This window comes from Arabidopsis thaliana, chromosome 3 (genome assembly GCF_000001735.4).
Source record: "Arabidopsis thaliana chromosome 3, partial sequence".
NCBI classification, from domain to species: domain Eukaryota; kingdom Viridiplantae; phylum Streptophyta; class Magnoliopsida; order Brassicales; family Brassicaceae; genus Arabidopsis; species Arabidopsis thaliana.
In genome coordinates, this window is record NC_003074.8 from 15,939,513 (window position 1) to 15,962,563 (window position 23,051).

At 32.6% G+C, this 23,051-nt stretch overlaps 5 protein-coding genes and 4 pseudogenes across 9 annotated transcripts; 2 read left to right on the top strand and 7 right to left on the bottom strand.

The window, feature by feature from the left end:
* Positions 1–671: 671 nt before the first annotated feature.
* Positions 672–1,391, top strand: AT3G44240 (Polynucleotidyl transferase, ribonuclease H-like superfamily protein; the record flags this gene model as incomplete). Its single annotated transcript, NM_114292.1, has 1 exon — positions 672–1,391. The coding sequence occupies one exon, from the start codon at positions 672–674 to the stop codon at positions 1,389–1,391; it is 720 nt and encodes a 239-aa protein (NP_190010.1).
* Positions 1,392–3,471: 2,080 nt separating this feature from the next.
* AT3G44245 lies at positions 3,472–5,052 on the bottom strand (annotated as a pseudogene). The gene has a single exon.
* Positions 5,053–8,992: 3,940 nt separating this feature from the next.
* On the bottom strand, positions 8,993–10,733 carry CYP71B38 (cytochrome P450, family 71, subfamily B, polypeptide 38; the record flags this gene model as incomplete). Its single annotated transcript, NM_114293.2, has 3 exons — positions 10,115–10,733; positions 9,742–10,028; positions 8,993–9,607 (listed from the first exon to the last, which is right to left on the bottom strand). The coding sequence occupies exons 1-3, from the start codon at positions 10,710–10,712 to the stop codon at positions 8,993–8,995; spliced, it is 1,500 nt and encodes a 499-aa protein (NP_190011.1). The 5' UTR covers positions 10,713–10,733.
* Positions 10,734–12,495: 1,762 nt separating this feature from the next.
* CAF1a (Polynucleotidyl transferase, ribonuclease H-like superfamily protein) lies at positions 12,496–13,834 on the bottom strand. Its single transcript, NM_114294.3, has one exon. It carries the CDS (start codon positions 13,541–13,543, stop codon positions 12,701–12,703), a length of 843 nt encoding a protein of 280 aa, NP_190012.1. The 5' UTR covers positions 13,544–13,834; the 3' UTR covers positions 12,496–12,700.
* Positions 13,835–15,026: 1,192 nt separating this feature from the next.
* AT3G44261 (Pol polyprotein/retrotransposon) lies at positions 15,027–15,155 on the bottom strand (the record flags this gene model as incomplete). The annotated part of the gene is made up of 1 exon (NM_001125298.1): positions 15,027–15,155. The coding sequence occupies one exon, from the start codon at positions 15,153–15,155 to the stop codon at positions 15,027–15,029; it is 129 nt and encodes a 42-aa protein (NP_001118770.1).
* Positions 15,156–15,625: 470 nt separating this feature from the next.
* On the bottom strand, positions 15,626–16,734 carry AT3G44265 (beta-galactosidase-like protein; the record flags this gene model as incomplete). The annotated part of the gene is made up of 1 exon (NM_001339124.1): positions 15,626–16,734. A coding segment is annotated over one exon (1,092 nt), but the record flags the coding sequence as incomplete, so codon positions are not given.
* A 639-nt stretch (positions 16,735–17,373) lies between these two features.
* On the bottom strand, positions 17,374–17,581 carry AT3G44262 (annotated as a pseudogene). Its single transcript has one exon.
* A 1,293-nt stretch (positions 17,582–18,874) lies between these two features.
* Positions 18,875–20,308, bottom strand: AT3G44264 (annotated as a pseudogene; the record flags this gene model as incomplete). The annotated part of the gene is made up of 1 exon: positions 18,875–20,308.
* Positions 20,309–20,810: 502 nt separating this feature from the next.
* On the top strand, positions 20,811–22,261 carry AT3G44267 (annotated as a pseudogene; the record flags this gene model as incomplete). The annotated part of the gene is made up of 1 exon: positions 20,811–22,261.
* Positions 22,262–23,051: the final 790 nt, after the last annotated feature.

Consider the following 23,051-nt stretch of genomic DNA (forward strand, 5'->3'; position numbering starts at 1 on the left):
AATATAAAATAGAAAAGAAAGTTTATTTTTAAATTTTTGCCTTTTTAACATTTGTAATCTTATCACACTAATATTGTGATGAATATATTAGAAAGTTATTTTGATTTTAGGAAATTGACAGTCTAAATTTTATAGATACATGAACTCATTTACGGACTAAATTCAACATACTAGCAATAACAGCTACAATCACAAATATAGTATATTCTTTTTGATAGATTTATCTGAAAATATATTTTTCACTAAAACAATTAATCTTAACTAATAAAATGGAAAAAGAAAGTTCATTTATGAATTTTTGTCTTTTTAACAATAAGAGTCTCATCACATTAATATTGCTAGTGATGAAATATGTTGAAAAATAGGTTTACTTTTGGTAGTAAACCAATAAAAGAATAATCTGAATTTGTAGCATTGATTTCTTATAATATTGTGAATTTTAAATACCTGAAAGGTGAATTTAAATGATCAGTAATTACAATATTAGTCTCGCAAGAAAACAAGAAATTTCCTTTTCCAAAACCGAAATAACTAATAAAATCAAATCCAAGACTTTTGCGGCGGTGACAGACTCTATAAAGAAGTTTCAGTCCCAAGACTCCCTCACATTATTTTCTCTCGCTCTCGAACAAAATGGTCGTGAAATCTGGAATTGAAATAGGAACAAGGAGATGAGTTTAATAGAAGATTGTCTAAGAAGCTACCGTTTCATTGCAATAGACACAGAGTTTCCATCTACTTTGAGGGAAACTACACAACATGCGACAGATGAGGAACGTTACATGGATATGAGTTTTAGTGTGGACAGAGCAAAATTGATCCAGTTAGGGCTAACTCTGTTCGATATCAATGGAAGAATTGGAGGAACATGGGAGATCAATTTCTCTGATTTCGGAGTTGACGATGCTAGAAACGAGAAATCCATTGAGTTCCTTAGACGCAACGGTCTAGATCTAAGGAAGATTAGAGAAGAGGGCATCAGAATCGAGGGTTTCTTCTCGGAGATGTTTTGGATGCTGAAGAAGACGAGGAGGAATATTACTTGGGTCACGTTTCATGGATCTTACGACATCGCCTATTTACTCAAGGGTTTCACCGGAGAAGCTTTACCTGTGACTTCAGAGAGGTTTTCTAAAGCGGTCGCGAGAGTTCTCGGTTCTGTTTACGATTTGAAAGTCATGGCGGGTCGATGTGAAGGACTAAGTAGCAGGCTTGGTTTGGAGACTCTAGCGCATGAGTTCGGACTTAACCGTGTTGGTACTGCACACCACGCCGGTTCCAATAACGAGTTAACGGCGATGGTTTTCGCTAAGGTACTGTCTCCGTTTCCTCTCTTTCTTCGTTTTGGTTCTTTGGAGTTAAGAACTATAGAAAGTGAAGCAATAGTGTAGTGTGTGTGTGTGCTTTGTGCCTTTGTCTAATCCTAAGACTGATCAATGATATATGTCCGTTCAATTATTTTTCTAGTAATGAGATGTTTTCAAGACTCAAGATACATTGAAGATGGAGAAGTAGCAGCATACACCAAGAATAATTTGACATGGCCCAATTGAACAAGATCATTCCCATCCTTTACCATGTCTTGTGATCCTAGCTTGTGTTTCTGCTGTGTATTGATTTGTGATCTTAATTCAACACTAGAACTTTTTCTTCATTACATGTTGACTTGACTAAAATGTTGATACTAATATACTACACAATCATTTAGATGCATGAATGATCAAGTTCTATTCTGATTGATATTGTCTTCATAGAACTTAGTGATTAACTAAATTTTATTTATACACTATTATTCAAATAACCATTTGTATCGTATTCTCATTTACATGGCTTTGATAGAATTTAGTAATGCTCAGTTTATATAAATTGCCAAATATGATACCAAATATTTGTGCCTCGTCATAGATCATGAATTAAACTACTGTATATGATTATCTAGTTATTATTTTTATTATTTTAATTAAGTCCGAACTGTATTTAAAATGTTTAATAAAAATAATTTATTAACTTCAAATATTTCATAAATATCTCATACAATGAGCTCACAGGCAGAAAAAAAGAAATAAAATATTCAAAATCTAAAGTTCCTACCTGCTATTTTTCTGCAAATTCTCTCACTTCACTAGATATTTTTTGATTAAAATCGAGAAAAGTAAATGGTTTAAAGATGATATTTTCCGATTAGTAACCACTTTTGAGGAAAAAAATGAGTAGGAAAATCGTGTTCCTCTTTGTTCCTAATTTTGTTTTAGCATTTGCAAGGTATTTTTGTTCCAATTTCAGACATGTGGGTCCTACATTTTTCCTCATCATTCCTAAAAAAAAAAGAATAATAGAACAAAATTGTTTCACCCCAAAATTGTAGAGGAACCAAGAGTAACAAAAAAAATAAAATTCGTTTTTATTTATTAAATAAATTTAAAATAGCTTTTATGATAATATTTATATTTCTATATATAATATTTTCCATGTCTTTAGTATATATTGATATATAATTTTTTTTATCAAACTTTCAATTTAATGAATGTTATGAATTTATTTTAAATTAGTATAAATAAATGTTTTAAAGTGAAATTTATTTTAAATTTGCAAAATAATTTAAAATTTTACTATAAAATAAATAAATGTTTTGGAGAGAAATTTATAATATAATTTATTTTAAATTTATACAGAACTTTAATTTTAAATGAAATTAATAAACAAAATTCAATAAATAATTTTTTAGTAATTGTTATGTTAAATATTAATTCACCTTTTTAGTTACCATTTACCATAATCATTTTGTTCAATTCCTATGTTCCTCCTGGTTCCTACTTATGACCATTTTCCTTTTTCTTTCTTGTTTCATTTTGTTCTTTTTCATTCATATTCCTATCGTTCTTTTTGTTATCACCAATCAGAGCCAAAATAAATCTTTATGTTTATGAGTTTATCAGTACGCTAAGCACTCGTAAAAGCAGTTTTTTCCTATTTATAAACTATAAAGCATCCTCATTGAGGATGCTTATGGAGAGTCTTTAAATATAAAATGAATACAAATAGTAATAGTAAATAATTGAAAGAATCAAGAAAAGATGTGTGTCTTTCTATGGACACTAAAACCTTTTAACACTTATTTAAAGATATTTTCTTCCATGTATCTCATTTTAAATGGTCAGTCTATTTTTGATATTAAAATATTAACTATTTTGGTCTTGAGACATTCAAAAGAATGGTTCACCAATGAGGATGCTCTTATACTGCATTTAATGCAATTATAAATTAGAAAATAAATAAATTTTGGAATATTACTTTTCAAAATATTCAAGAACGAGAAATGATTAAAATAATATATATTTTATTTCTTTTTTCACTTTTCTTTTTAAAATTACGTAAAGGATATTACCGTAATCTTACACCCAAAAAATATTACTTTCTCAAGTTCTTGACTTTATGGACAAAAGTAAAAATTATAATCGCTTTGGATTTGTTAGCTAATTATCCCTTGATATGTACCAAAATTACTCTATAATATCAAAATATGTTAAAAAGTTATTCTGATTTTTAGATAGTGACCATCTAAATTTTGTAGATACAACCAATGCATTTAGTAGCTAAATACAACATACTAGCAATTACAGCTACAATCCCAAATGTAATGTTCTTTTAACGAAATGTTTATCTAAAAATAGATTTTACTGAAACAATTCATCTAAGTTAATATAAAACAGAGTATAATTTTGAATTTTTGATTTTTTAACATTTTGGGTCTCATCACATTAATATATCTAGTGATGAAATATGTTGAAAAACAGGGTTATGTTTTTGTTTAGATATCAAACCAAGATTTTAATAATCTGAATTTCTACCATTATTTTATAATATTTGGACTTTTAAGTCTAGTGACACTCAAAGTGATGACTACTTTTATATATCAATAGCCAAAAATAAATAAAGATGTCAAAATTTCCAATCTGGCTCGATTCATTTATTCACGCTTTGCAAAGACAAATTGTATTTTAAATTTTAAATATCAAAAATTACCAAATGGTAATCCTATATCAGTTAGGAAAGACTTGAAAAAGAATTTTTTTTTTTTCCAAAATCCAAATCATAGTCGACAAAAGAAATCCAAATCACTAATTGAAGAAAATCACTTATTGATGAAAAAAAATAATCACTAATTGAAGAAAATCCAAGCCTCTCTATAAAGCTCGAGTCCCAAATACTCCCCTCACATTAATAAGTTTTTTCTCATACAAAAAAACGATGTTAGAGGTACAAAAACAAACGTGTCGTGAAGTCTGGTTTTAAAATCAAAAGGAAGAGATTAGGTTAATGGAAGAGTGTCTATGAGCAACCCTCCAGGGAAGAAATAGGCGAACGCCAAGGTCTCGAGGTTAGTCTCTGACTCAAGCACCAGCTCCTCCACTCTCTCCATATCAAACGAATCGCCCTCGTGGAAGTTTTGCGAAAGAAAAGACTATAAATGAAGCAAATCATATTTATTCGGTTACCAATTTTTATATGTATTTGGTTACAAACTGTCCTTCGTTCCCAGCATTAGGATCAATTTTATTCTCTCTCTTTTATGTAATTGTAAGACAACATTAGACAAAAGCTATGGAAATGTAACCAATCAGCTGATTTATTAATTTTGGCAGACGAATTACAGATAACAAAAGAAGATTACAATCATAATATCACTTTGCTGACAATAATCAATCAATAAATTCTAAAAAAATAAAATTAAGATATAAAACATCCATAGTCTCCCTTTCTTTCTCTTAAACAAGAACAAAAAGAATGTGAGCTCTATTCAAAAGAAGTTGACAAAAAAAGAACAAAAAGAATCATATATCAATAAGGCTAACCTTAAATTCTTAGAAGCGAAAACAGAGGAAAACATTACGGGAATAAGATCTCAGCAGTAATTTATCATAAATATTTCACACTCATCGTAAATATCCCAGGTGGAGGTGTGTTCGAGACACGTTGGAAGGGATCTCTTCTCCAAAGGAGATGAATTTATCCTGGTATGGGTCCCGCCTTTGGGAGATGTAGGTGAATTCGTCATTTAATGTGATCAAATGACAAATTTGTGCAAAATCAGAACAAGGACATAGGTAAAAGGTATTTAAAAGAATGAATTAAGAGTGAGAATAGACTTTGCAAAAAAATAAAAAATAAAAATTTATTGGACAAACATATTTTTCAAATTTACACTATATAAAAGTTGAGATTATTAAAATAAGATTAAAATGAATAGAAATAACTGTTCATATTTGTTAAAATAACTATTAAAATAAGATTACAATGAATTGAAATAGCTTCTAGAGTGAAAGAAGCTCAAAAGCTTTGAGCTTGAGCTTTCCTTGAAGGTAGATCACTTTGGAAGTAAAGAGACCGAACACCTTTTCGGTTTAGAATATTTCTCAAACACCGCGACTAGCTTGCTCTCCCCAACTCCCGAGTGAATGGAGCTCAAAAGCTTCGAGCATTCCCTGAAAGTACATATTATCCTCACATTTACTTTCTTTCTAATGAGCATCTTATTCCACATTTTGATTAAATTCCAGTTAGGCCAATATAAAAATCTGGACACGTTTATTGAACTTTCTAAATTTGGGGTAATTGGCATAAACTGACATCAACTTAAAAGCACCTCCATTGGTAAATTAATGGAGGGGTGAGTGTCTTTAAAAGAAAAAAAAATACTCTCTCTATTCCTAAATAATTTATTTTTTAAACTTTTCACACATATTAAAAAAAAAATAAGAATGATTATAAATGTATTACTTTTTATGATTTACAATCATCTATAATTTAAAACCAATCATATTCAATTATTTCTCTTGAAATTTACAATTCATTAATAATAACTAATAAATATTACATAGAATACCTAAACACTCTATCTTTTTGAAACAATTTTTTTTCTTTTCTAAAATCTATTACTCCCTCTGTTCCTTTTTGTTTAATTTTGTAGGAAAAAAAATTGTTTCAAAAAGATTGATTTTTTAGGTTTTCAATGCAATACTTATTAGTTATAGTTGATAAATTGTAAATTTCAATACAATTATTGAATATCATTGGTTTAGAGTTATTGAAAATTGTAAATCACAAATAATAAAACATTTAAAAGCAACATTTAATATGTTTTCTTAATATTTGTGGTTTTCCTAAAAGATCAAACAAAAAGGAACAGAGGGAATATTTAGGAACTGCAGGAGTAATAAATTTAGGTTCAAAACACCCAATCTTTTTTTTGGTCATCCTTAAGACAATAAAGACACCTAACATCCTACTTTTTAGACATTTATATTAGACTCTAATAAAATTAACTATAAAAATGTTTTAGACACCCATATTGGGTATCACCAATAAAGATGCTCTAAAGAAATAGCAATACTGTACTCCCAAAATTTAATATCTAACTCCTTGAAGAGCAGCATAGAAGTTAATTTTAACAAGTTAAGCAAGTTAATTTTTCGGTTAAATTCTTGAAGAGCAGCATAGAAGATTGACCCCACAGTTTTGGTCTTTTACAAGTAACATTTTTTTTTTTCAACATCTTTTACACTTTAACTAGATTTTGACCCGCACATATGTGCGGGGTTTCATATTTTTAATTTAATATAGATTATTTTGTTATTTTGTTATATATATTATACTATAATGTATTAGATATGAATTCACATATACGTGCAAAATATAAAAATTGTTTAATAGATTTTAAAAATATATTATATTGTGTTATTAGTAAACTTTATAATAGTATAGATATTATAAAGTTAACAGTAATGATTAAAATTCAATTGCGTTCGTGTATAGTTACATTTTAAGATTCGGACTCACACGGAGAAATTATATTAGTAAGATAAAATTAAGATATAACTTAACTGTAAGTTAGTGATTGTACGTTTTTATTTTCTAAACTAATCAAAACATTACAACAGTTTGATTACCGGTGTAATATAGGATATGGATTTGGTTTTAGTTTGGGTTATTTCATTGCTAGGCGTAACTATCTTTGAACACAAAATCCATAATGTGATGTATCTATTAAAATTCTTCGTCCCATAACCCGTTTGTATATGTGAAATAAAAATACTACCAACCCGTATCCATTACAAATAGAATTTGTGTCACAAAATATGTACATACATGGTTATGTTTGTAAATAATTTTATTTTATATAGTGCTCATAACTCAAACTAATCAGTTGAATATTTAATTTGATGCACAGTTTGGTTTCAATTTATTTTATATAGTGCTTTTATCTCTTTTCATGTCGTTCGTGTCTCATAATTCGTATTTTCATTTCATTCTATGAAAAATATGTTCCAAAATTCTTTTTTGCTTACCTTTAAATACCATGTTATATATGAATATATGACTCAGTTTTACGGATTAACATATATGATGTTAAAGTTTACAAATATATCATAAATTAAAACACACAAATGCCTTTTCTTGATTTGTTTTCTTCTTCAAATTCAAAGATATGAAGAGCATTTTAACAAATAATCCTTTTCTTGATTTTTTTTTCCTTCTTCAAATTCAAAGATATGAAGAGCATTTTAACAAATAATTTTGTCAAAAAATTATATTTTAACAAATGTAATAATGTTGATTTCCTTAGCTACATTTTCAATATTCTTCTTTCCCTTGTTTAATCATAATTAATTGGATTTTTGGAATATAATTAAAATTTTGAAATACACCTAAAAAAACAATTTATTACTGCTGGATAATTTGTTTGAAAAATGATGATTACTTTACATTATTTCAAAAAGTTTGTGCAATAATATATTATGGATTTATTTAAAGAAAGATCCGGTTGAAAAAAAAGTAAAAAGAAAACTCAAAATATTTCGAAATTAGTATGTACAATTATTGTTTAGATATTCTAAATGAATGACATAATGATAATTAATTTAAATTAATTATTTTTAGTTTAATAAATAGTAAATATAAATCTTTGTAATTTCTAATCTCGTTTTTTAGAAATTGTGAAATAAATTTTTGTTTTATATTTCAAAATACTTAACCCAAAATTCTAAAATTATATTTACTTATCTATCGCAAATTATGAATTTTTTTAATGGTATCAAGGATGTTTTATAATTTTTAAAATAAAAATTAATTTCCAAAATGTTAGTTTAATAATATAGTATAATTGGATATCAAATCTTAGTTTTTCAAATCGTATTGGTTAACAATTTTTAAAAAATAAATTTTAATTTTTCGTCCATAATTAATAGGAAAGAGAAAATGAGTTTTTTTTTGGAAAACTAATAATTACTTAAAAGAATATTACCATTTTTTAATTTAAATCAATTAATTTTGTGATTACTATTGTATCCTTAATGAATTTATTTAAAAACACTAACAATCAATGGCATTTTATGTAATATTTTACCCCTCATAAGGTTGTTTATTTTCAATGATTCCAATTAATAGTATAGATATTTTATCAAATTAAAACGTACGTTTTTATTTATTTAAAAGACCATATCAATAAAAAATAAAATATACAATTATTGTAAGATTTTTTTTCCGTCTAATTACATCACTAGAGGTATCTGCTACGTGCATCATATGCCATCATGATGAACAGCTTTCACGAACAATGATTCCACGGCGAAGCTCTCGCCACAACATTTGGATCTTTAACGGACGATTTTGCATGTACGACATCTTTGCGATAGACATGCTCTTCCCACAATACTCAGATCACTACAAACGGCTCTACATACGGCAGTTTGGACTTCCGAATAGCTTTACACCATTAATTTACAAGAAATTACGTTTAGAAGTATTAATGAACCTTTGGTCAACCACTAGCCCAAAGAAACTACGTGTAAGATTAACATAAGTAATTTTAAACATGAAATATATCGATTACAAGACATAATAAACGTAAAACAAAGAACAAAAGAAAAACAAAACCCGATAGTAAAGTACACAAACATATAGAAATCTTGATCTTATTTAAACTTTTACATTTTCACCAGCGATGAGAAGTTTGTATGAGAACAAGAGGGACTTTCTTGGCGATAGCGAACCCTTCGTCTTCTTCCATGTCAATATCTTCAATAGTCATTCCATTGGGCAAACTCCAATCGAAGAAGTAAAGAAGGTTAAGAAGCCCGAGCTCGACCATGGTGATCCCGGTGGCCATCCCAGGACAGATCCTACGTCCAGCTCCAAACGGTAATAGCTCAAAATGTTGACCCTTATAATCGATAGGGCTATCAAGAAACCTCTCGGGGATGAACTCACCAGGTTGTTTCCAATATTTGGGATCCCGTCCTATTGCGTAAGTGTTGATTTGGATCATGGTGTTCTTGGGAATGTTGTAGCCTTGAATCTTGATGTCGGACATAGTTAGTCTTGGGAGCAAGAGAGGAGCTGGTGGGTGTAATCTGAATGTTTCCACCATCACCAATTTCAAGTACTCAACTTTCTCTAGATCTTCTTCTGTGATTCTCTCTTTGTTGGGTCCAAGCATTGCTCGTATCTCTTCTTGGAGTTTTTTCATCACTCTCGGATGTCTGCTTAGCTCTGTCAATGTCCATATCATTGTGTTGGCTCCCCCGTTCACTCCAGCCAAAAAAATATCCTGATCAATTGACATAATACCTATCAACAAGAGAAAATATTTTTCTATAACTTAAGTTAACTTGCTTCCCAAGGTATAATCTTGTTCTTCAAGTTAGAAATTCAAAAGATTTTACTATAATTATATGTACTCACTGACATGACTCCTTTAAGATGGTCATAAGTGACTTTAAACGAATCAGCTTTTGTGGGTTTATTGATCATATCCAACATGACACTGACGATGTCCGAGTGATCTTGAGGTTGTCCAGTCTTCAAATGATCATCGATTACATGTTTATAGAAATTGGTGAGTTTGTAAAAGGCTTTGTTCACCCTTGAATGTTGACCCGAGATCCTATCTATGAGCCACCCTCCAGGGAAGAAGTCAGCGAACGCGAAGGTGCCGAGGTTGGCCTCTGATTCAAGCACTAACTCTTCCACTTTTTCCATATCAACAAAATCGCATTGGTGGAAGTTTTGTCCAAAACTCATCAGTAGATTTGAGGAAAGTCTTTTTCTCCTTCACGGCTAGCATCAACAAAATCGCATTGGTGGAAGTTTTGTCCAAAAGCAAGTCTACAAATGATGCTAGCCGTGAAGGAGAAAAGGACTTTCCTCAAATCTACTGATGAGTTTTGTGTTTCGTCAACAGATTTTGATATTTTCTTGACCAACAATTCGCTCTCTTCCTCTCTAATATACCTGAAAGATTTAAGTTTTTTCACGCTAAAGAGCTCGAGCGTTGTGATTTTCCTCATCTCTCTCCAGTCGTCGCCAAAAGGAGCAAAACCAATGTCTTTAAAATTGTAAGTAAACAAGCCAGTCGCTGCCGTTTTAGGTCGGGTACAAGTCTCAAGATCATGAGTTTTGAGCACTTCCTCAGCTCCTTCTTTGGAAGAGACAACGATGACAGGGACTACCCCTAAACGGAGAAGTACCACCGGTCCATATTCTTGGGAGATTTTGTGGAAAGATTTGTAAAGCAATTTTCCAAGCTGGTGTAAGTTTCCGATGATCGGAAGTCCAATAGGTCCCGGAGGAAGCTTTCCTTTCGATGGTAAAAGCTTTTTAAAAAGGATTAAAGAGAGAGGCAAGAGTAAGAGGAAACAAAGGAAGATAGACATTTTCTTGTTATTGATTTTGTTTCCTAACTCACTTTGTATTTCGCTTTTATTGTGCTCTCATTGACGTAAAATATGGATCGAGATAGACATATGTATGTGTGGTTAGGTTTTTGACAAAATCAAATGCATTGCGAAAAAGAATTATTGAGTTCTCAACTTCTCATAGACACACAATATATATCCATATAGACAAATGCATGTGGTTGGGTCTAAATCATCGCATTGTGAGAGAAAAGAATGTGTTCACAAATTCTCATAGACGCAAAATATAGATCCATATAGACAAATGCATGTAATTGGGTTTTTGACAAAATCAAATGCATAGAAAATGAGCATTATTAAGCTAGATAGAAAACGATATTGAAGATGAAATTTTATTAAATTCAATGAAAGGCAAAAAGAAAGAACTTTAGGTTGTCACCAAGAGATAAATTGATTTTGATTAATGAAGTCAAACAACTCTCAAAGTTATATTTCTTGATCAAATAACACACATAGGCTTACAAACACATTAGGATTGTTTTGGGATTGTCCCTTGAATGGTCTAATACTACCCTAAAAGCTTGGCGTGAGGTGAAAGCAACACGACAACCTCGATGAAAATGACTTTGACAAGAGCACGCAATATATAGTTAAAGCAAGATCGTTGTGATGTAGTAGAGTTATTTACCATGGAGAACAAAACATTATTGTGAGATCTATTCTTGCCTATATTTGGAGAGTATCGCATGGCTCCCTCAAAGATATTTGTTGATACTTAGGAGAGCTAAGTTGACCTCTCTCAGATGTATTTATTACCTCTCTGTCTCACTAAGAGTCATGGTTTCCTTTACCTGTGTCACTCCTTCATCAGTTTCATTACGAAGATCTAAAGAAAATTCTGATTTTTAAAGAGGATTAACGAGAGAGTGTATTATAGTAAGAGGAGACAAGGAAAGATATACATTTTCTTGTTCTTTGTGTTTGGCTAACTCACTCTCGCAAAATATGGATACATAGACAAATACATGTTGTTGGGTTTTTGAGAAAATCAAGTTCATTTACTCTTCTTCTTTTTGTCACCAACAAAGTTTCACCTAATTATTGTTACAATAATATCGGATTTTTGTAAATATTAGATATAAAATACTTGCAGAATTGGGTAGATTTATAAGTTTTTCATAACTAAAGTCTCTTGCTCGACTATATGTATAAATATTCTTCTGTTTGTTTCAAACGTTCAATAAAATTCAATCGCTCCCTTGTTTGTAAAGCTAGATTATGGTTGGGGATATGAGCGGGAAATATAACTTTTACTAGATTAATTATCCTTTCAATTTTATAAATATCGAAATAGATTTCTTTAGAAATCAGATGAATGGATATATCATATCTTAGTATAGATTTATCAATTATTAAAAATTCTAATTAATTATATGAAACAAGAATCCTTTCTTCTTCTTTTTTTTTCTGGTTTGGTACCAAAGTTATTGTCATATTTCGCTGAAAAATCATAGGAGAAAACACTTCACTAGTGTTTCAAATTTTTATTTTTTTTGTCGATATCTTTATTAGATTAACTTAAATGAGCCAATGCTGAAAATATTGTTTACATATGTAATATAAGATATGGTTGGATACGAACATTTCGTATGTTCTGAGCATTTTGTTTTGCATTTTTCGTATGTTTGTTGATTATGCATGAATTATAATCATCAAGTGTTTAGACATGTTTTGGGTAATCTTTGTTAAAAACTTACGTGGTTTATTGGTTTATGTTTTTTTTATAAATAACTAATTCATTTGAATCTGTTTTTAAATTCATATCGATTTGTATATGATTTAAATGTGGACTAAACAAATGAATTTTCAAATTTCTAAAATTTCTTCTTTCCAAAGAACGTTTAACTACAAGGATCAATTGAGTTAATTAATTGACACTACCAAAAAAAAATAAAAAAAAAATGAGTTAATTAATTGAATTTGAATTATAAAAAAAAAGAAACCCCTTAAAAAACCTCAAGCCCATACAAAACCCCAGCATGTTTCTCCGGCCCATCTTGAACAAAATACAAATCCCTCATCCTCTGAAACGCATGCCACGTAAGCAAACTATCCGAACCAGCTTGATGACATTTCCCAACCGCCCGGTTAACCTCAAGCGTCCTTGCAACCCGGTCCAAACCACCAAACAATCTCCTTTCACAAAACTTCATCATATGCTTCACATCATACACACGCTCCCCAAACAACACTCTCATCACGCGCTTAAACTCCCCCAACGCGCCGGGCAATTCTCGGCGCGTGAGAATCTTCATCAAGTAACCGAAATCATACGCGCTATGAAACGTCACCCAGCTCACTTCCTCATTACAAACAAGCCCCGACGACATCATCAGCTCCGCAAACCTCTCCGACTCAACACCGTCGCGACAATTCCGCTCAAAATCGATACCTTGCCGACGAAGCAACTCGATCGAATCAGGCGCGTGTGCGTCACGCGCCACGTCGAAGTCACGGAAATTAAACTCCCAGATGAATCCTCGGTGAAGATCGTCACCGAGGTCTGGGAGGTTACCGTTAACATCAGAGAGAGTGAGACCGACTTGGATTAAGCTGAGAGCGTCGACGTTAGCTTTAAGAAGAGTATAAAGATCGTCGGGATTCGTAAACCGGAGATCGGATTTGAAAATCACGCCGGGAAATTCTGTGTCCATTGAGATAAATGGATAATCGTCGATGATTTCGCTGATTAGTTCAAATTCTGATTCGAGATTCTCCGCCCAGACTTCACGAGTCACGACTGTGACACCGTCCGGTTTGAGATCTCGGTTTGGTTTAATGATCGCCATTGAAACTGAATTTAGAAGCTTTGGTTTATGATTTGGTGATTAGAGTTAGTTTGTGTTATATATATGTGAGAATGTGTGTGTGAAACAGAGTGAAAGAGTTGCGAGGAAGAAGAAGTGGGGACGAGAAACGCGTCAAGTGGTGGGGTTTGAGTGACTATGTAACGTAACTTGACTCGGTCCAAGTTGGCCACTCTCTACTGGGTTTAATTCTTTTATTTATTGTTATTCGTTTTTTCTATTTTAGTATTTGTCATTATTGGGTTATATACACTGAATATATGTATGTTGTAGGAAAATTCAAATTTCATAAATGTTGTTCATCTTGGATTAACTGTATCTCTATTATTGGGAAGATCCAATTCATATCTAAAACGAATGTATATTTTCTTATATATATAATTGAATGAGTTTATTTTTGTAAAAAAATAACATTTTTCTAAGAAAGTAACTCTAATTTAAAAAATAAAAAATAAAAAAAAATTCAACAGTAGTACTATAAGTTAATTGTGTCAATAAACTTTTTTTTTTAAAGTTAAATTAGATATTGTGGAGGTAATGGTAAGTGGCTAAAATTTCGATCAATATTATAATTCCAACAGTAATAATATTTAAGTCAATTGGACAGACTACAAAAAGGGAAAGTCTCAAGTTGATGGATAGTCCAAACTTCCAAGTGTGTTTTGCGTATGAAAATCGTGTCGTAAATCGTGTATTCTTTGAATATTTTTCATTTATTTAAGGGAAAAAGGGTCACTATCTTAAGTAATTGATCTATTTGATTTTGGAATTAGGTCGATCGTCAAACAAATACATGAATTGAAAACATTTCTTGGCTCTAGAGTACATTAGTGTTGACCAACACAAGTTATCTTGTTTGAAACTTTTGAATTTAGGGTGAATTAAAAATTTATGTTCAGAAGACTTCAAAATTAAAAATCTATGCATAGTTTTTATATTATTAGCTTTCTCTTCATAATTTATGTAAGTTGATAAAAATGTTCTTCTATATATAACAAATTAGTTATCGAAGTTTTTCGTTTTGTTTTACATAGATTTCCATCAAATATGTAAGTAAGAATATATGATAAGTTATATGATTATCTATTCGTTTAACACGATAACACAATATATATCAAGCAATTTATAAATATATGATGTGAAATCATATTGTATCGCGATAACTTTATAATTGGTATGATAATATTTATATTATCATTGATAATATTTATGCTAATAAATGTGATATATAGATAATATTTATATTAATGTGTATAACAATGTTAATATGATAACAATAACAAAAACATGCTTTATTCTAATTCTTTTCACCAACAAGGTAAATCTAGAAAACAACATAATTATGTTTTCTCGCCGCCAGTGTCTAATCTTCAATCATTAACTCTTCCATCTCCATCTCAATCTGACATAGTTTTCCGACCTAACGCCACCACTGCTTGTGAAATCATCGATGTTGGTATCATCATCACCACCACCAATCCACCATTCCATCACTATCTCCATCTGACGTAATTTTCCGACCAACGCCATCACTGCTTGTGAAATCATCGATGTTGGTATCACCATTACCCCACCAGTCCACCACACGTGACATGAAATCATCATTGACGGTGTCACTTTTACCTCCTCATTTCTCACAATCATCATTGATAGTTTTCTAAACCGCTTATCTGATAATTTTATTGTTAACACGAGTGGAGGATATTTTTGGTATTAAGTTGAGTGAGATGAGAGAGAACTAAATAAAGAAACTTCAAGCATAGATTCTTAATTTCTTGTTCTTCTGAGCATATCCATTATAATTTCCCTTGAATTTATTTTTTCTTTTGTTAGCAGTTAGTCTTCCTACACAAATACTTTCCAAATTTGAACATGATCTTTGAGTAAAGAAGACCACTCACGAGGTGTATTTTTTTATGTGTTTTTTTAGTGGCGGAATCAAAAAAAGTTTTTACCGGAATCAAAAAACTATACTAGGATTATATTAATTTATATACCAAGAAAACATTAAAATTAAGAATATACCTATAATTTTTGTATAATTAGTTCTTTTTTTTTTTTTTATCAAACAAGATTTGTATTCATTCCATCAAATCCCATAAGGGCAAGTTTACAAAGTTCTCAAAGATGAAACAGGTTACAAAGATCTTAAAAAAACATAAGCTAGCAACAAAGAGAGATAACTTGAGAAGATAGACCAATGAGAGTCGGAGACAGAGGCAAACAAGCCACATACCACACACGACTTCAAAGTGTGTCAAAGACACTTCCACGAACACTTCGGGGAAATATGAAATATTCACTATCAAACCAAGATAAAGTGACGTTGAGAAGAAGTCCTTTGCCTCATGGTTCGGCGACGCGAAACGCATAGAGGGCGTTGAGACAAGAGGGTTAATATCCTGAGAGATACAGATAAAATCGGGTATGATCTTGAGTTCCAAACACAGTGGGCTGGGAGAAAAGAGTTTGGAGAAGAATGGGTAATCACCGCTCGATATTAACGGGATCATAATGCCCATCTTCATTACTCTTGTAGAATCCTTAGGTAGATCTCTGATGATGCTAAGAAGCAAAAGCGACTGAATAAATTCAATGGATAGGTGCAGCAGAGATGACAATTTGAAAAGAATGCGGTAATCACCGCTCTTTGGAGGCGAGATCATAATGCCGCTCTTTTCCAAACTCTTACAACCATGGAAGAAGGATATAGGTGTTTCTAGTGGCAGGGTTCTCAAGTAAATCTTGAACCAACATAGCAATAATGAGAGAGTATGCTCTAATTGACGTCCACAATCAATAGATGACATGAATCTACTCAAAATTATATTAAAGGAGAGCAAGAGAAAGTTTGGGTCAGACCTGGGCTTCTGAAGAAGACGTTTTGGAACACCTATTCTGCAAATGGGCCTCAAAGGTAAGGAGAATGGGCCTAAGCCCACCTGGGAGAAAATTAGGTCAGAACGTGAGGCAACCAAAGTAATTAGGTCATCGCCGCCGCTCACCCTAGCTACCTTCACCGGAGAGAGCGTTGGCCGGAGGCTCCCCAACAGTAAGAATCCCGAAAGCTCAAAGACGAGACATGAGGGATTTGGTTGAAATGCAGGGGGAGGTGAAGAGGTAACTAAAGGCGACGAGACACGGTGGAGAAAGGTTTCAGGGAAAGCGAGGGAAAATTAGAATCGATAGATCTGGGCAAGAGGGAGGAAGAAACGTCGTTCTTCACTTGAAGACGCATGGGAACCGTAGATGATTGAGAAAGTGGCCGCGCAAAGGAGGAAACATATATCATTGTGAAGCAGAGAGAAGCAAAGAAGGAAAAGTCCCGACGCCGGCAAGCATGGCCTTTACCGGCGTCGGAGATGGTGGTCGAGATAGTGTTCTTGATTATCGGGCCATAGAGCTTTTACCGTGGACGAGGTTTTCTGAAATTGTATAATTAGTTCTCTTTCCTCAACTTCTATAAGTCGGACAAAAATACCCTCCCGCTCATAATAAATTATTTAACAACACAAGAAAATTATTACCGACGTCATTTATCTGATTTAAATGATATTGTTTATTAAATATATAAGTAAGAATATATTATGAATTACCTGATAACTACTATATTAACAAAATAACAAAATATATATCAATAAGTTTAAAAATATATTGTGTTAAACTAAATTGTATCATAATAAGTTTATAAATATATTATGTTAAATTATATTGTATCGCGATAAATTTATAAATATACTGTGTTAAATCATATTATATCGTGATAAATTTATAATTTATGGGATATATTATATTAAACCATATCAGAGCGAATCTAACTCCGAGGATTTTTTGGTTACAGTTACGAGGACCGAATCTAGCTCCGGATTCACAAATGTTTCTCCACCGTTTTGGAACCGGTCTGAGGTTGAGATCTGAGAAACTCATCCGCTCCGCCCAAATTCCGGTATCGAAAACGCAGATGATTACATCTGATCCGCAATCAGATTCTGAATAGAGTCCTTTTATGTATTTGTAGTCTTAATTTTTATGTTTTCTGGTTTTATAAATTAACTATTTTGTTATCTTGTTAACATAGTCATTAGTTAATTGATAAAAAAAAAGAGAAAGAAATTATAAAGGGTAAAATAGTCTAAAATATGTTAACAATGACATTTATACAGTTAACAACCGGTCAAACTAATTATAAGGTCTTCCATGGATATAGAATGATATTACCCAAAAATTAACCCAAAATTAATCTATGAAATGCCAAAATGATACTACACTTAGATATATTCTACGTTATCCATAAGTGACGAAGAGGTAATAATTAATAGATAAAGAGTTTTTATCCTACAAGTATAAAAGACACAAGAAACAAAAAATTAGTTAGCGCATCAATAATTGAAGTTCTAGGTTTTTTCCTGTTCGGGTGAGGAAAAGTTTTGTTATTTTTTTGGCATAAAATTAGTTAATTTGACTGAATTTGTTTAGTAATAACTCATCTATACTATATAAAAATTGAGGCTATTTGCTTCTAAAGCCGTCCACCTAAGCTTTTAAACGACGAATCGGGAATTACCACGTCAATAGTTAACATATTTAACATCTTATTAATTAACATTTTGCAAAATTCTAAGTAAAAATCTACATCTTGCTTTTCATTTTGCAGGGTGGCCTTTGTCTTTCGTAGATTTGTGGTCGACCCAAATGGATATGCTGGGCCTTGGCCTTTTCTTTTTTTTTTCTGGCAAAAACAGGTATTGGCTTTTATAATAGTGTTTACTTCTTTGTTTATCAATAGTTCTTTTTGTATATATGAAAATTTATTAGTAATATGTTTCAGTATTAAGAAATTGTTTTAGTTGATTAATAGGAATTTTTTTAACAAAAATATATAAGACAAACATCGAAAAGCCTAAACATGTACATATTTTGATAATTTAAGCTGCAATAATTTCTAAATATAATGATGTATAATATTATTAATATGTTTTACACCAGAATTTATATTAAAATTTCTGTCTTACTTATTAAAACAAAATTTTAGATTAAAAAACACTTACGTAAAAAGAAAAGAATAGTCCTTTTGCATCTATATCATCAATGTATAGTTACTTATGTGATTACTAAAATCAGAAAATTATATTAAATAATCAATAAAAAACAAATCCCCGCGTAGCGGGGTTTCAAGTAAATTATAAAGATTGTGTAAAACAGAGTATAAAGTATAAAAGTTTTTCTTATTCTCATTCATCAATCATACAATGTTTATATACATATAGAGGATCCATTACTTTCTCTCCAAGCTAACTTTTTCTCCAAGGTTAACTTATTAAAAAACTCACATGAGAGTATTTACAAGATATTCACAAGATATTCACTACGAATATCCTCCAATAATGATTTCAACCATTTAAGCTCACACGTAGCTAATACCATAGACAGATACTCAAATTCAGCGGATGATCGATAGACAACATCTTGTTTCCTTGTTTTCCATGACACCGGTGAATCTCCAAGTGTAACAAACCACCCACCAACTGATTTCCTAGTAATCGGGCATCCCGCATAATCAGCATCACACCAACCAAACAACTTTAAATTCGAATTAGCACGCAAAAGTGTGCCTTGCGCTAGCATCCCTTTCAAGTATCGAACAACACGTAACGAACTATTCCAGTGATCCACTCGCGGCTCTTTCATAAATTGTGACAGAGCGTGTACGACATATGCCAAGTCCGGTTGAGTGGCCAGTAAATAAATCAATCTCCCCACAAGTCGTCTATATCGATCTGGATTATCCATAAACGGTTCTTTAGACAGAGCAAGCTTCTGTTGTTGCGCCATTGGAGTGCTCACGGATTGTGATCCTAACAACCTAACTTCATTAATAATATCAAGAGTGTATTTTCTTTGACATAAGAAAATTCCTTCTTGATTTTTTGCAACTTCGATTCCCAAAAAATATTTCAGAGAACCCAAATCTTTCATGTGAAAAAAATATTTCAGGAATTCCCAAGTATTTCTTAAAGCTTTCTATTCCAGCAGAATCATTGCCTCCAATAATGAGATCATCAACGTAAACTAATATATATATTTCCGAGTTTCTTCTCCATAGATGAAACAAAGAGTAATCTGCACGTGATTGACAAAATCCATACTCAAGCAGTGAACTCTACAACTTCGTAAACCAACACCTTGGTAATTGTTTCAAGCCATAAATCGATTTTCTTAATCGACACACCAAGTTCTTATCTCCAGTTTGGAAACCGGGTGGCAATGTCATATACACTTCTTCATCTAGATCCCCATGAATAAATGCATTATGAACATCCATTTGATGTAAAGCCCATTTCTTCTTAGCAGCTACCTCCAAAAACGTTTGAACAGTGGACATTTTTATAACAGGTGCAAACGTTTCTGAATAATCAACCCCTTCTTCTTGTCTATTTCCAAGTGCTACTAAACGAGCTTTGAATCTCTCAATCGTCCCATCAGCATGATATTTAATTTTAAAGATCCACTTACATCCAATAGCCTTTACTCCAATCGGAAGTGTCGTCAAATCCCAAGTTTTATTGATCTCCATCGCATCAACTTCGTTTGACATAGCAATTCTCCACCTTTTATCAACCACTGCTTCTCGAAACTTCTCTGGTTCCGTATTCACACTCACGACTGCAAGGAACGCAAGACATGGTGCTGGAAAAATTGTTGTTCAAGAAATTGTGACAAAGGATACAAACTCTTTTCATCAGATTTGACTTGAATTATTGTGTTCATCACATAATCTTTAAACTTTGCAGGAAGTTGTGTTTGTCTCTTCCCAGGTCCCAATATCACTTCAGGTCCATTTATAACAACCTCTTCATCAGAATCTGAAAGATGAATCTCCTCTGTTTCAACCTGTTGATCGTCCTTTGTTTCAAGAGAAGGATCTTTGTCTGTTTAAACAAAAAGATCTACATCATTATTCAGCTCATTCACTTCTCGTGAATACTGTCCTCGACTTCGACGTCGTCTTCACCTCGCGGCGTGATCACTTCGCCCATAATCTTCCTTTCGACCAGTAATCTCATGGGCCTTACTCTTTATGGGCTTACTCTCCATCTACGTGGCAATCTTCGGTTGGTCCCAAACTCCGGTGCAGGATCCGACACCAACAATGTTGGAATCTCTCCAAGAACAGTGATATGGGAGAGATTCAGGGGGAAGAAGAGTCATCAAACCGCATGATTCTATTGATCCATCGGCTGTTATTCATTGGACATATGTTATGCAAGGGGAGTTTGAACAGTTCAAGCTAAGCGGAGTGTAGAATGTTATGGATTCTGGTACGATCTTCCGTAACCAGAATACTGAAGATGGTGTGGCTATCAGACACAAGACTAGGTTGATTGCTCAAGGATATACTCTGATGGAGGAAGTCTCAGTTCGTTTTGTTAGATTTGGCTCCATCAGGACACTGCTTGGTATCGCGTGTGCATCAAATTCCAGGATACATCAGATGGTGGTTAAGAGAGGTGTTCTAAGTGATGAGTCTCAGAAGGAACTCTATGTTGATCAACCAAAAGGTTTTGAAAACTCAAGTCATCCTTAACATGTTTATAGATTGACAAGAGCTATACACTGTTTGAAGCAAACTCCGGAAATCTATTATGAACGGTTGCCGACTTTTCTTGAGGATCAAGGGTATGTACGGAGCAGTCAAGACAAGATAGTGTTTGTTCTTACAAATGATAGTGGGATGCTAATAGTTCACCTCTATGGGGACAATATAAATTTCGGTTCTACCAGTCAAGAACATGTTGAAAGATTTATCGAAAGCATTACCAAGGAGTTTGAAGTGAGTATGTACGGCGTACTGAACTACTTTCTGGGCTTGTAGATTAACGAGATGTATGAAGGCATCCTCATATCTCAGAGTACATATGCCAAAACTTAGATTGAGAAGTTTGGATTGATGGCCAATGAAGAAGCTAGAAAACCAATGGGTGTTTCTGACAAAGTCTCAACTGATGAGGAAGGAGAGGGTATGGTAAATGCATGTACGGAAGTATGATTGAAAGTCTTCAGTATCTGACTGCCATCAGACCATACATCTGTCAAGCAGCAAGTGTTTGTGCTCAATATCAGGTCAAACCAAAAATCTCCCATATGACGGCAGTAAGAAAGATCCTCAAGTACGTGAATGCTACAACAAACTTGGGCTTATACTACATTAAAGACACTACCGGGAGTCTCATGGGTTATTGTACTGCGGATTGGGCTGGATCACTGGAGGACGGACGGAGTACTAATGGAGGGTGTTTCTTCATTGGAAACAACATGGTTTCATGGCATAACAAGAAACAGAACGACTTGGCTTTATCCACACCTGAAGCAGAACTCATTGCTCTTGAAAGCTGCTGCACACAACTCATGTAGATGAAACAAGTGACTGAGGACTGTGGTATGATCTTTGACTCTCCACTAATTTTGTGCAATAATCAAAGTGTTGTAGGTAGTTTCAAATAACCTATTCGACAGTCTCATACTAAGCACATTGGTCATCAACATCATTATATTCATGAACTTGTTGAGGCGAAATTGATAGCTATTGACCATGTGGGTACTAAACATCAACTCGCTGATTTATTTACCAAACCTTTGGACTCTAACAGATTTTGTAATATGCAAATGTTCATTGGAATGTTTGAGATGTTACTTGTTTGTGAGTTGTGCTGATCTAAAACAAGGGCGAAAAGATCAAGAACAAGCCATCGAAATCCAAAGATGAATAGAAGATCAGTACTCTGTAAATAAAGATATGTGGAAAATAGTTGTCTGTCATGCCGATTCCAATTAGACGTAAAACATTGTCGTCTAATAGGAGGTCAAAGAGCTGAGGAGATCAATGCATTGTGTGACCCATGTCAAGTAAAAAAAAAAAGAAAAAAAAAACTTGTCAAGATCACTATGATCAGATATCAGCAGTTGAGAAGTCAAGTGATATTGCTGGTATGGCAAAAATAAAAAGGGAGTTGTGCAAGTGTTCATATTATCACACTTTTGTTGATAACCCTATCTCCAAAGGAAAATTCCAGCTGCCTGTTACACGTTGATCTGATCTACTGGAATTAAAGGCATGACAGTGTGAAAGACTACCCACTGAACATAGAGCTGAACTATCGAATATGAATGATTATGGCAGTTTCTTGTTAAGTCCTGAACAAGTGGTTGGCATAAAGCACTTAACAGAGCACAAGGTATAGGCCAAATTGAAAATTAACAAAGTTCTTGGTACCCATTTGTGTCAATTGTCTATTTGGGTCACTAAACAAGTTCATAATTAAGTTGTTGTGAAATATTATCAATGCTGGAAAAACATGTGTTAACAGAATGTTGAGAATCAATGGTTTGACTACTTGCAAATGTGCACTAATTAGTTTGTTAAGTGTCTCAGATTAACACGATTTTTAGGTCCAAGGCCATTTGGAGTTTCAAGAGCCCATGAGAACAAAGG